Here is a 14,673-nt window from a genome sequence, read left to right as displayed (position 1 = left end):
CTAGTATTTAGTTTAATAAAACAGATTTTAAGGTCAAATCCACTTTTCTTAAGTCATGCTTGTTTGTTTTGTCTGAATCAGGAGATGCAAAAATGTAGACTAACTGGTTGCATAACGAGATCCTCACCTACACTAAAGAAATAATCATGCTTACACGTGGCTGTGAAGCATGGCTGTGGCAAATTCATATTCTAATATTACAATAAAATATATAACTTGACTGTACATCTTGCCCCCCCCGCCCCAACAGCACATGTTAAAGGAATGTTAGAGACTATGTTTTAGCTTAAGCATCTACCAGGCCTCATCTACCCTTGTTTCTTCAGATTCCACAGTGGTGCACCAGTGGCAGCAACAAGAAGAGCACAAATGAAAAAAAAAAAAAAGTCAATTGGCAGCTAGTCAATATTACTGTAACTCCCTCCTGTCTCTACCACATAATTCATGAGCGGGGATCAAAACCAGCTCTTCCTGCACTTCGGCATAGACCTCTACCCAACTAAGCAAAAAGAGTAACCCTTTTAGTTGGCAGAACTAGTAGGCTATCATCCTCCCATTAAACAGAGATTAGAGAGAGACATGATCCACACTTTGCCAGTGTGTTACACTAACATCAATGAGGACTTTTTGTTTTGTTTGGGGGAGGGAAGTGAGAGAGAAGGAAGAGAAAGGCCAGCATTGACATAGTCTCAGAGTTAAAAGATGGTTCTCTAACATGGTTATAACTTGTTTTTTGCTACTCACACAAGCAAGAAAAAAAAGTGGTAACAGATTACTCACAAACATGATATATTACCATATATGATGGGGTGTCCACCCCACACAAGGCAGAGCAGGTTGAGTGAAGTCAATTAAGCTGGTGAGCTGAACCTGGGAAAGAGCCAGGGATTGAAAGGCTGACTGATGATGGAATCCAGCTAAGAAGGAACAAGCTGGGCTTGTATAAAGCCAGGAAGCTGACAGCAGAAAGGGGCTGCAGGGCAAGTAGTTTGCAGTCACTCCCTGGGAGGGGGAAATTTGAGCTGGTAAACCCAGAGAGCGGGGGAGCCAGAAGATAGAGCAGAGAAGTAAGAAGGAGTCCAGGGAAATAGCAACAGGGTCTGGGAGCAAGGAGACACAGGTTCATGGACACGGGGTCCCTGGACAGGAACACAGAGTAGTGGGTGGGTCTGGATTCCCCTATCAGCTGCTTGGAAAATGGCACAGGACCTGCCTTGGATTGGAAGACCATCTGAAGCAGACAAGGACAGCAGTGACCCAGCTGGAGGGCCAGCCCATAAAGAGGGAGCCCCCTGACTCCAGAGAGAGTGAGACCATGGCGTGAGAAACACAAGGAGGGGCAGCTGACTGTTGAGAGTTAATCCACAAGGAGGTGCCACAGTGGTGATTAGTGAATCCCAAGACAGCATATTCAAAGTCTGTTGGGGGGGGGGGGGATTGTTTTCCTTTTTAACAGGGTCCCTAGGTTCTCATGCACAAACACAATACTGTAATGTTTACACCACAGTAGAATTATTTTAAAAACTGTTTCTAATACACATCATAATTCATGAAAACTATTTAAAAATTATGGTTTTGACTTTTAAAAAGACACTTTAAAGATGGATGACTCAGAAAATAGTTGTGCAAATATGTGACAGTAGTGGTTCCCAAGCTGTGGTCTATGGACCACCAATGGCACACAAGAAGCAGTGAGGAGTAGGAAGGAAGGTGGGGCCAAGACTGAATCTCTCTCAGAAAATGCTTAGCAAAATGAAAGAGTTCAAGATCCTCTGAACACTCTCTAGGAAACTTATAGTTCAGAATAGTAATTGATCATTCCAGCAGAAGACAGTGCTTGCCTCCCCCCACACCTTCTGATGCCAGGCCTAGATTGTGATCTCCAAAGGACTTAGCATAATATTAGGTGTTTGAATCTGCAGAAAGGCTTCTTCCATGACAGAAGTATGAATCCTGTGTGTTGGCTAAATCTTGCATTTTTAAGAAGTTCACTACTTTCAAAAGATTCAATTTCTTTGCTATTATACCTTTAAGTAATATAATTTATTTTTAATTAATTTTTACAAGGGTTTTTCTGCTCTTCTGCTGGGTTTGTAAGAGTTTTATCTGCTTCGGAGGTTCATGCCTTGGAACCTCAAGTTAATTAGTTTGCTCTTCTGCTGCTACCATCCAGGTAGGCACAGGGCCTCTAGACTCTTTAAGCCATGCATAAAATGGACAGGAATCTCAAGCAATGCTGATCCAAAGTTCCACTTCCATTGTCAAACGCTATGCTTGAACTTCCACAATAGCCAAACAGTACCACTGACTCTAGACAGGAAATGGTTGTTCAATAAACTCAAGAAAGCAGGGTCTGGGAAAAGGAAGGGGGAGAGAATTCACAATGAACAGGTCTGCCCATGCATAGCCTTAAGAAAAATCAGAGTACCTCCTCCTGCAGTCTAATTGAGGTATTGTATAGTTTTCTAAACTGGCCATCACTATGGCTTTGTAAACTGGTTATGGCTTGGATGTTTACAACCAACTTTAAAATCATGTCTGCAAACTCTAACTTTCCTTTTCAGCTGTCTAATGAGACAAAAACAAACAAACAAACAAAAAACAGATAAAAGTAATCAAAGACAGTTTATTTAGAAACAAAACTATTATATCTCCATCTACTCTCAGGAAGGAATAGCCTTGGTTGCTAACCAGTGCAAGCAAGCAAAAGAGGATGTACCTGCTAAATACCCCTGGTAAGATTAGGTGGAGAGTAAACAGGGTCAGATCTACAAATTGGCCCAGTTAGAGGTTTGAAGCCACCAACTTCAGTAACCTGTGAGCCTGAGCATTATGTTAACTATCCATAAAAAGAAATTCAGTCTACACACAAGGAAAGAAAATTGAGAAAGTTGCATGTAAATTTCATTTTATCAAGCTTCATGCTTGTAGGAATATAAACCCACATTAGGCCTCAGTGAACTCTGATTTAAAATTGAGTCTGAATCTTGACATGCGTGATAGGCCTGAAGCATGTGACCAAGAAGAATGAGATCATGAGAAGCTACTGTCTGCTGTAGCAACCCTGAAAATACCCATGTTATCTTATTTAAAGGCTTGGGCTAAGAAATAGAAATAAAGAAATCATGTCAACTGGGTACCAGGTGAAGTAATTAACTAGTTAGAAATGTTTAGTCCAGTAGCTAGAGAAAAACAGTGTGGAGTGAGGCAAGGGGAAAAATCTTGAAGAAAGAGTGCAGCCCTAAACCATTTCAGTTAATATTAGCTAAGGTCCAATAACCAGCAAGGACATCCCTTGTTTGTTATAGTGTATAAAGAGCAAGATTTTCTAGAGATTCTTCAGAGATTTTCCTTGCCCCACTGGGGTCATGCCATGATGGGAAGGTATCCTGGGCCTAATCTGGTTACAAGTATTTGGCCAATGCTTATAACTATATTACTGTTTGGGTATAGAATAGAAGGGTGTATATGCTCATATTGGCATTTTGGATGTAACCAACACAAAGCGGCCTTTGGACTAATAAAGGAACACTTGTGTGGAAACTGAGTCATGGTAAACCTTAATAAACTTATTAGGAAAATTATTTCCAACAATGCAGAAGCAAAACAGCATCAAAGTAGAAGACTGATACCAAAAAAAAAAAAAAAAAAAAAAAAGAACAGCATGGTATACCTGTCATGAGGTTCCTAAATACACACAAGGTAAACACATCATGGACACTGAGAGTTCTATTAGTACCTACCTACATGAAAAACACCATTCACAACACAAACTGCAAAGTGATATGCAAGACTCCACTCTGTGCTTCCAATGGATTAATACATTATCTCCCACTGTTGAAAGCTGGTCTTGAGTCTGCTGAAGCCTAAGCACTCCAGTTCCCCTGCTGGGAAACAAACAAATGAAGCTGGTTTTAAGTGTCTTCTATTAATATACTGAAACAATTCTCACAAGCCTGGAGGCGGAAAGGATCAATAGGAAACTGAGATAGCATTAAATCATGTCAATGTACCAATATAAAACAGGCTACATGAAGATTTACTAAGTCACTAAAAACTTCATTGTAAAAAAATAGATCTACTTCCTGCAGGAAGAGACTCCTGCCTGCCACCACTTAGTGAGTCAAGCCAATCTGTAAGATGTTTTACATAATTGGAAAATTTGTATTGGCCAAAAGGTTCAGAATGTTCTTATTAAGTTTCCAGAAATGGCAGATGTAGAGATACATAATGTTAACCTGAACCAAGACCAAGAAAAGAAACTATTTGTGATAGAAGCTCTGTTTCACTGCACGGCAGATCTAATTTTATACTAGCTACTGTACTTCAACTTACCCGGAGTAGGAAAGATTTACACTTTAATTCCAAAGGCAGGAAATATTAATTTTGAAGATACAGGTAATGTTAATAGCATCTTGGAAATGGTATTAGCACATAGTGGCCAGCACGATGGGGACATTTCTCTACGACAACGTTGAAATCTCAAGTAGCTGAATTATCATTTCTGTTCTTACAAAACATCACTCTGAATGAAACATATGGAACGGGTTTTTCAATATTACCAGAAAGCACAGTGAAAGAAACAGCAAAGAAAAGAGCCATGAATCCCTACAGACAATTGGTAAAAGATTGAACGGGGTATTTCTTTTCTTCAGCCAAAAAAAAAAAAAAAAAAAAAAAAGTAATACATAGTTAGAGAAAAAAACAGTTAGCTCAAACTAAATAAGACAGACAATTACACAGTCAGTCCTCATTTCTTTTAGATGGTTGACTATCACCTTAGAATTATAGTTAGCAGTAGACAACTGAAAAAATAAAACCTAATGGAAGATATGTTCTTATTTCAGTGCTCACACGCAACCCCATTTTACAGGAATCTTGCCCAGGTGAAAATATGTCTCATGTCACCTTCTTCTGCTACAAATATAGGAATTTAGGAATACTGATGGTTAAGAATACAGCGTACATTTTAATTATTCCACTAAAACAAATACTTATTTTTACTGTGCACTGAGCTCATTTGGATTAATATTTTTTTAAAGCCGCTCTAGGAAATGAAGATACATTTTGTCTCAATGTTGTGGCTCACTAATTCTCAAGCAGTGAACCTTAAATCAAACCAACTTTAAAAAAATTTTAGGTTTAATTTTAATCGGGTCAAGTTTCAACATGAAACTACACTCTATTATGCAGAGTTTCAAAAGCACATAGGCCAACATTATTTTAATACTGAAGAATGAAATACAATGCTGCCACCATTTTAGTTCCTAGCATACCTTAAAGCATTAAAATACACATATACAGAAGGTTCCACTCACAATTTCAAGAAAACAGAGTTAAACCTATCCTGTCACCCTAATCTCCCGCTATTTGGACTACATTCTGCAGGTCCCGTGGTACTGTAGGGCCTAGTGAAGTTCATGCTGCCTCTTACTCCTGCCACCACATCCCCTTTAAAAAAAAGCTTATTTACCCTGATGTTCTTACCTAACCGTGTTGCATGTTAACACAGCTCTACACGAGAATTTTTTCACCTCTGTGGGTTGAACTACTTCACTTTTTTCAATGAAGACCAATACTCCTATGTACATGAATTATATTTGTATGAAGGATTACTGCAGCACCATAGCTAAAAAGATATCTTTGGCTCAATTTCTTCAATGGTCACTGCCGATTTCTGATAAAAATCCTAAATCTATTAAGAGATCCTTCAAGTGAGAGCCTCCTCCACTCTGGAAGAGCATCAACCTGGCCATTTGTAAAACAGTCTATGCCCTTTAAAAAACAACAAAAACCACTCGCACGCACACACAACCTGGTTCTGCAGCTGGAAGTAGTCCAAAAATGCTTACAATCATCCATTTCATGGAAGCATCAGCATTCTATCATAGCAGTGGGGTTTAAGACTGAAACCACGGACCACTCCTGGTTGAACAATCACAGTAGCATCTCCAGAATAGAACATCTCTCTGGTATCAGGGCCAAAAGAATCTTTTTTTTAAAACTGTTTTATGGCCTTTGACACCCCAAAATGACTAACAGTTGTGTAACAGGCAGATTGTGTCAGAGCTTTCCACTATCCTCTGGGAATAATCAGTTACCATCTCTCTCCATCCCATCTAGATTACCACCTGCAATAAAGCACACTTCCTCTTAGTTCTAAAATGTCTCACTGTGCCTCCATTTGCTCATTGAAGGTAGTAACTCTTCATCAACCCAAGGAGCTAATGGCCTATTCTTTTCTCTGAACCAGCATGTTGCACTCCTTTTGAAATACTGCAGCCAATATGATATTGGATTTGTGGGCTGCCTTGGATTTTCCACTTGCCACTGGCAAGAGCTGCACCTCAACCCACGTGGATGAGCACAGATCTTCCCTGGTCAATGTCAGAAATCATACTTGCACCATTTATTCACCCACTTGGCAAGATGGTCTTGCAAAGATCTGAACCATCTGAGACACTGTAATAAAACATCGTCAGTCCATATAAGCGACTTTCACTCACACAAGCAGGGTTTAAGTGTTTCACAGATTTCATGACTACCAGTAGCTCTTGCCTAATAATACAGTAGTTCCACTAAGTCCATGACAGGGCCTTGGTGAAGTAGTAACCCACCACAATGAGCAGGAAATGAAAAGGAGAAAAGAATACTAGAAAAAAGTAGGTCTGTGATAAAATGGAAGGAATTCATGCAGAGTCAAAAATGGCTGAAATACTGAGCTTTATTTTAAATTAGTCTTCAAAAAGAAAAATTAAGAAGTTTGGGCAATTAGTGCTATTAATATAACAGCAGGTAACATAATATTTGAAAATTAGCACACCAATCTGATCTGATGCTATTCAGAAGCCCGGGCCGCAGTGAAACTGACAAGGATCAGATCAGCTTCACTCTTCCGCTGCTTGGGAAAGCTATCAGACTCCAACAGAGATGCTATTCACTGGTGTAGACCAATCCAAGCCAGAGGCTAAAGAAGGAGCATAGTAGCAGAGACACCCACTCGATCTAATTCTCTGGGGTGCGGGTGTAACGAGGAGAAAGAAAAATTCCCTTTTCTTCTAGCAGAAAGGCTCCCCCACCCTCTTTCAGCATCCAGATGCACACTGTGCTTGTGGACTGAGTAAGATAATGGAAAAAAGCCTCCATGCCACAGATGAGAGCCTGGAGCTGCCTACTAGCCTATCATAATTCCCAGATAGCTCACATCTAGTCCTACATTTAGGCTTTTGGGTAATGGAGCTGGAGACGTTCTTGGAGCCTTTGTGGCTTAAATAAGCATGAGAATTTATTGTATTTGTGTGAATTCTTCCTCTTCAATTCAAAGAATCATGGACTTCAATGTGCATATCTGAGAGTGGGGTGCTACAATTTCTGACACAGCAATTTCCACCATTAGACATGTCAAATTCCAGGGTCTGCTCTCCTCTCAATGCACCAAGCATTAACTTATGAATCATCATTACTGGTAGCATGTGAACAGTCTTACAAATGTCTATAAATCCAAATGGGTGATCAGTCTGATGTAGATTCTCTCTCCCATCAATTTCCAAAAACAAAAGAAGTGATTTTGATTTTTTTTTTAATTCACAATTGTCACCCTTATGGGAAACTATGGGCTTGTCTACACTTACCGAAGGATTGATGCTGCGGCAATCGATGCATCAGTGGTCGATTTAGTGGGTCTAGTGAAGACCCGCTATATTGACCGCTGATCAGTCTCCCGTCAACACCTGTACTCCACCTGACCGAGAAGAGTAAGGGGAGTTGACGGGAGAGCATCTCCCATCAACATCACGAAGTGTGGACCCCGTAGTAAGTAGCTCTAAGCTACATCGATTTGAGTTACGTTATTCACGTAACTCAAATTGCGTAGCTTAGATTGACTTTTCCCTTTAGTGCAGACAAGGTCTATGACTGATGAACCTTACATACTGTCTGAAAGCATCCAGGCTTATGTTCATTCTTACCTTTGGTGGAAGGGAGTTCGATAGTCGGGGCCAACCACTGAAATGTCTGTCTCCAGCTCAAAGTAATCTTATTCCAGTTACTGAAAACTCCATCATTCCTGAGGATCTTAGTGTGATGGCAGTGGAGCTGCTCTGTAATAATTTGAGTATGATATGTTGACCTGGTTATTGCAATGTTTATACTATGAACATACTGGTTTAGTATAACAGCAATAATAGTATAGTATATAAGGAAATCAAAGAGGAAGGAAACAGAATGTTGCAAGACAAACCAGCTCTGCACAAACACTTGAGGGTTGTAAAGAGACAATGTCATTGCAGCAAAAGGCTTGGGAACCAGAAGATCAAAAGGATGATAGCAGTTTAAAAAGAGTCTCTCAAGAGGAGGGGGAGCTGTTCAGGAGGGGCCACATTAAAACACAGGCACCCACTGGGGATGTATGAAGGAGTTAGGTCTGCTTAACTTACCATTGGGGCATGGTAAACCTAAGGTGTTTTAAGATCCTTTTCTCTAAATGCTTTGTTCAAATAAATAATACTTCGGTTTCAAGAAGGCTATGTGCATGTCTGGTCACAGACTCTCAAAGAGAAGAACCACAGGTGCCGAACCCAGATGGACTTGCTGTGTAAGCCCAATTGATATACACTGGGTATTGTAGCTTAGGGTCCAGTCTAAGAGGACAGAATTGCAGAATTCCACCCCAGGATAGGCAAAAGCACTACATCTGACACTTACACTGAAAGAGACCAGGAAGGAGACAGAAGTGCAGCTTGCCTTGCAACTGTGACTCACAGGTGTTATACCTGGTCTTCATTTTGGAGCAAGGGACTGTCTTATAGGTAGCCCAGACCTCAACACATTGAGCTCTGAAGTTCAAGGTCAGTATTCGACAGGTGGCCAGCGAGCTGGGGCACAGGGCGATGTACTTTCATTGCCATTTTGATCAGAAGACTGAACTATTGCACCACTTGGCAAAATGTTGACGAAACGCCAAGTCTAGTGCAGTGCAGCGATAAATCCTAGAGGCTACAAATGATATGGCCAAGCCTTAGTCTGTCAGGATGGGAAATAGTCCCCCGGTGGGAGAAAAAGGGTGGGTTTTGCTACTGTTATTATTTGGGTATCTAGCAACAACAGGGAATCAAGCAGCACTACCTCCTCCCACCCTCCCACCACCACTTTGACAACATTACGATCAGTGCTTGCAATGCAAGGTGATAAGATGTTGGTTACTTCTAAGGCTAGGTCTTCACTAGAAGCACTGCAGTGTGGACATTCGCTACAGAGACGGGAGGGGTTCTCCCATCACTGTTATTAATTTACATGAGAGGCAGAAGGTTGGAAGAATTCTTCCATCAGTCTACAGCTGCCTACACTGGAGGTTAGGCTGGCTTACCTACATAGCTTAGGGGTGTGGATTTTTCAACCCCTGAGTGACAAAGCTGGGTCGACCTAACTTTTTTGTATAGACCTGGCCTAAAATATTTCCCTCCTCCCACTAGCATCATTTCCATCTTGTGGTTATCCAAGAGTCGGCCTCACTAAGGAATTCAAACTCAGATAGCTGAGGAATGGCAAGTTCACACACAGCTGGGTGTTGTCAGCATATTGTTGGCATTTAATCCGCTCGGGGGCTTACGTACAGGTGAATAGAATGAGGGAGAGAATGAAAGCTCATGAAATATCATAGGCGATATCTGAGAGCAACAGGCAACAGCACTTCCACAGTCCTTTGGGCACAAGTTTGTGAGGAAGGAAAAGAATGATCCCAGTATCTTGCCAATGCTTGGTCTGCTAGGTCTCAGAGGAGAACCTGCAGCACCTCATAATCAAGGATGAGGATGAACAAACAACTGTCCATGTCTGGGAGGTGGTCCTCCACCAGTGCTACCGCTGTTTCAATTCCATATTCCCACTCTAAAGTAGGCTGGGAAAGGTACAGGATACTGGAAGTCAGATGTACATGGCTTTTTGCTAGCGTCTCAATTAGTCTACTCAAGAATGGAAAATTAGACGTCAGGGAACAGTGTAAGAGATTGTTTGCATCAATATCTGAATATCTGCTGGATAACTATGGTTCTAGAAGTAGGAGGTAATTCTCTCTGGAGAATATTGACAAATCGGTAACCCCATTGGTTTTACCTGAGTAATCTCCCTCTCCTTCCTACTGTAGCAGGCACCTCTTTTCTCTCACCAGACTTAGCGTTTCCCCCACCAGCGATGGTGGGCCTGGGGTAATCAACCCCACTCAGGCAGGGTTTAAGAACATAAGAATTGCCATACTGGGTCAGACCAAAGGTCCATCCAGCCCAGTATCCTGTCTACCAAAAGGGGCCAATACCAGGTGCCCCAGAGGGAGTGAACCTAATGATCAAGTGATCTCTCTCCTGCCATCCATCTCCACTCTCTGACAAACAGAGGCTAGGGACACCATTCCTTACCCATCCTGGCTAATAGCCATTAATGGACTTAACGTCCATGAATTTATCTAGTTCTCTTTTAAACCCTGTTCTAGTCTTAGCCTTCGCAACTTCCTCAGGCAAGGAGTTCCACAGGTTGACTGTGCGCTGTGTGAAGAACTTCCTTCTATTTGTTTTAAACCTGCTGCTCATTAATTTCATTTGGTGACCTCCAGTTCTTATATTATGGGAACAAGTAAATAACTTTTCCTTATTCACTTTCTCCACACCACTCACGATTTTATATCCCTCTATCATATCCCCCCTTAGTCTCCCCTTTTCCAAGCTTCCAAGTTTGCCTTCCCCCTTCTGTACTCCCTTGGTTGTATTTTCAGGGTAGGCCTGAGGGTCGGCCTAAGGGGTGATCCTCCACTAAACAAAAAGGAAACAGTCTCATAAACAAAAAACCCAGGGGGGTACCTTTCGCTGCCGCCCTCCCTGGGGCAAGGTGTTATCCGGTTGGTTGCCCTGGGGAGACAGTCCTTCCCCTAGCAGGCACTCAGATTTGCCTGTTTCCCCTATGCTAAGGAGCACAGCCTCCCAGCCTGGAACAGCCTATTTCCCTGCTGCCTCTAGCCTAGCAGCAGCTTGACTTTCTCTCTCGCTTTCCCTTGCTCTCCCCAGAGACGGGGTTTTTAAAGGCCTCAGGCAGCCCTTAATTGGATTCAGGTGTCCCTAATTGACCTGAGGTAACCTCTTCTCAACTTGTAGGAAAAAGGGCCTTTAACATTCTAGGGCTAATATATCGGCCTTACAGGACCATCTTGCAGCCGTCCGGCCTGACTTTGTCACACTACTCAATAGCCATAACAAAATGGCTACCACTCCCAAGAGGGCTGATCATTTTACTTACTGCATGTGTTGTGCCCATACCAATATGGAGGGAGGGAGGGGGAAAAAGTCATCCACAAGGATAGTCTCTCAATAATTCTCAATCTGATTATTCTGCAAGCAACATATCTTTGTGAAATCAAAGATGAAACTAGTTCTGCAGCAAATTTTGGTGAGTTCTTCTAACCAATTTGTCACCTGAGAGTTCTGGTTAAAAGTAGTGAAACTGCCCCGCTTTATTGCTGGTAAATTCAATAGAAGAGCTGAGAGATTTCCAGATAAGCAGAAAGTTTTGTCCGCTAAAGCCATTGGTTAAACCGCAGGCTCATATCCTTTACAGTCAGAAGGTACCATTGTGATCACCTAGTCTGACCTCCTGTACATTGCAGGACACAGAATCTCACCCACCCACTCCTGTACAACAAACAGACTTTAGCAGACCAGCCAACTGATGCAGCCTCTGGATTTGACTTCCAAGGAGATGTCCTCATTTGGTGCTGAATCCAGGGTTCCATCGGTCATATTCTCAGCTCACTTTCACAAGACCTCTCTCCAAACATGCTACATGCTACAAACAAGGGGAAAAGATGCTTTTTTAAAATAGTTAGACAATATGATTTTAAACAACTCCTCTCTTTCACAACTTCATCCAAATTTATCTGAAGTCACTGAAACTTTTGTTTACCAAAAAATGGGGGTTGGTAAGCCATTTACGAAACAGACAAATTCTATAACCATTTCAATGATTATGTCAAGTTACCACAGTGCAGTTAATGTCTGCACCGTGGTAAAGATCATGGTTCAATCAGGGTTAGTTATCCCTCACCTAACCATATCCTTTCTTCCTACACAAACACTTTTAAAAACACCTTTTTTCCCCCTCTTCTAAACAGGGCCTTTATGGGTTAGGAATATTCCAGGAAGCTTCTAGTCAGACACTTCCATCTTGCTGTCTTCAGACACAGAGAGGCGCTCATGTGTAGACTTGGAAAATCAGGGGTGTTTAGCAAATGTATTGCTAATATGCATTAATATATTTTTGAGCATCAAAGCAGCTAGCATAGACAAAAAGTGTTTTTAAAAGTATTAGGTTTTTACAATCCACTCTAGGGGTCAGTTATATGTTTTTAAAATGTATTAGACCTAGCCTACACTAGATGGTAAGTGGTATTTAAAAAATGCAAGTTAAAACAAATGAGGCAACACTTTTTTAAAAAATATGCCTTTTTTCTCTAGTCTAGACAGGGGCTCATTAATGGGGTATTAAATATTTAGATAAACTAGATTAAATGCCCTTAGGTAATGGTCAATCAAGGATTTTTCCACAGCAGACTCCTCCAATGTTGCAATACTTCTTCCAAGTTCATGGTAGCACTGTACCAAATAACACACAGAATCATTAATTTAGATAAGAGCTATAGCTAGGGCCCTACCAACTTCACGGCTATGAAAAACGCATCACGGACTGTGAAATCTGGTCTTCTGTGTGCTTTTACCTTGTACTATACATATTTCACAGGGGAGACTAGTGTTTCTCAAATTGGGGGTCCTGACCCAAAAGGAAGTTGCAGGGAGGTCACAAGATTATTTTAGGGAGGGTCGTGGTATTGCCACCCTTACTTCTGCACTGCCTTCAGGGCTGGGCGGCCAGAAAGCGGTAGCTGTTGGCCAGCTGTCCAGCTCTGAAGGCAGAACATTGCCAGCAGCGGTGCAGAAGGGTGGCAGTACCACAACCCTATCCCCCGCCACACACACACACACACACACACACCAGTCCTATTTGGGTCAGGACCACTACAATTACAACACCGTGAAATTTCAGATTTAAATAGCTGAAATCATGAAATTTATTATTTTTAAAATCCTATGACTGTGAAATTCACCAAAATGGATTGTGAATTCGGTAGGGCCCTAGCTATAGCTGCTAAGACCTAAGATCACCCATGTGTGGAACAGCTGATTTACTATTTCTCCTATAAACTCTGGCTGTTTAATATCTGACCTATTCATTTTTTAAAGATTTTCTCCAAATGTAACACAAAAATCCTTGCATGTCTGCCAACCTATGAAAACTATTTAATAAATAAAAGTAGAGTACGTCATAAAAATGCCATCGTCTAGAACTACATACCAATAAAGTCACAGGAAGTGGCCCATTTCCATTCACTTGTGCAAATATTTTAATCCCAGCAGCACCATCTAATGGAGAGCTCACCAATTTTTTTTTCCTGTATGTAACAATGTATTTATGCAGAGGCACCAGCAACGGATAACATTCTATATAACTGATTCAATACACCGTGTCTTGCTGCTAATCTTTCTTTAATAAAGGCAGGCTATTTCTACATGGTAGATTGTATTCTACATTTCTCTATGGATAGTTCATGAACACTACATTCATGTGCGGATTTATTTGCATGAAAGATGAATAATGAGGCTTTAGCTGGAACTGCTTTCTTAAGTTTTAAATGTAGAAAAGCCAAATTTAAAAAAGAACAGCAAACTTAAGTTGCTTGAAGTCTGCTCACTCCCTTCTCCACAAGCAACCAGAGAGGGGCATTCATACCTCTGACTGAAGTCCAAGTACCTCTAAACTGTAATAAATCCCAGCTAGGAACAGAGGATCCAGAAACCTGGATCTTATCCATGGCAATACAGGTCACTAACCATTATCTTATATTCACTTAAAATAGAAAGTTTAACAAAACATATAACTTAAATTTGCTCTCCTGCTACCAGGGCCGGCTCCAGGCACCAGCTTGCCAAGCAGGTGCTTGGGATGGCCCCTTTGGAGAGGGGCGGCACGTCCAGCTATTTGACTCAGAGTGAAGGACCTCCTGCCGAATTGCCGCGATCGCGGCTGCTTCTTTTTGTTTTTTGCCACTTGATGCGACAAAAACCCTGGAGCCGGCCCTGCCTGCTACAGTAGGTACCAGATAAGGTAAATAGCAGCACACAAGCTCTCAAGAACAGCAGTGCAACATATGGCAAGATAACTATTGGAAGTCACTGTCCACTATCTTCTTTACATGTTTTTATCTTATACCACAAACAAGCCTGGTTTGAAGCCATATAATTGTGTAACCTACATACATACATTTTCCACATTGCTTTTCCCATTCATACTACCTCCCCTGCTCCTTCCTATCATTTTACATCCATTGTTGTGACAAATTTAAGCCTGATCCTACAGACATTTAAGCACATGCTTAATTTTAATCACACGAGTCCTATCCCACTGAACACACTCATGTGACTGGAGTCACACACAAGCGTAAGGACTGGCACTTGAGACAGTAAGATCTTTGGGGCAGGAATTGTCCTGCTATTTTGTATACAGTACCTAGCACAATGGCAACCAAGCCCGATTAGTACTGTACCATAAACAGTATATTTACCTGGTTTGCTCTCAATA

At 41.5% G+C, this 14,673-nt stretch overlaps 1 protein-coding gene across 7 annotated transcripts in view; it reads right to left on the bottom strand.

Moving 5' to 3' along the window:
• Window positions 1-14,673, bottom strand: part of TRAF3 (TNF receptor associated factor 3) — a 135,374-nt gene that overhangs the window by 70,819 nt on the left and 49,882 nt on the right. For 2 of the 7 annotated variants that reach the window (XM_054027870.1, XM_054027871.1), the window contains exon 1: window positions 7,968-8,881. The exons of 4 other annotated variants lie outside the window; for them this stretch is intronic. In XM_054027870.1, coding sequence (XP_053883845.1) covers window positions 7,968-8,283 — 316 coding nt within the window. In that variant the 5' untranslated portion in view covers window positions 8,284-8,881. Of the gene's footprint in view, window positions 1-3,743; window positions 3,888-7,967; window positions 8,882-14,673 lie in introns of those variants that run through there. One more of the 7 variants, XM_054027872.1, reaches the window with a different exon arrangement.

Source organism: Malaclemys terrapin, chromosome 4 (genome assembly GCF_027887155.1).
Source record: "Malaclemys terrapin pileata isolate rMalTer1 chromosome 4, rMalTer1.hap1, whole genome shotgun sequence".
NCBI classification, from domain to species: domain Eukaryota; kingdom Metazoa; phylum Chordata; order Testudines; family Emydidae; genus Malaclemys; species Malaclemys terrapin.
This window is presented reverse-complemented; position numbering and strand designations above follow the sequence as displayed.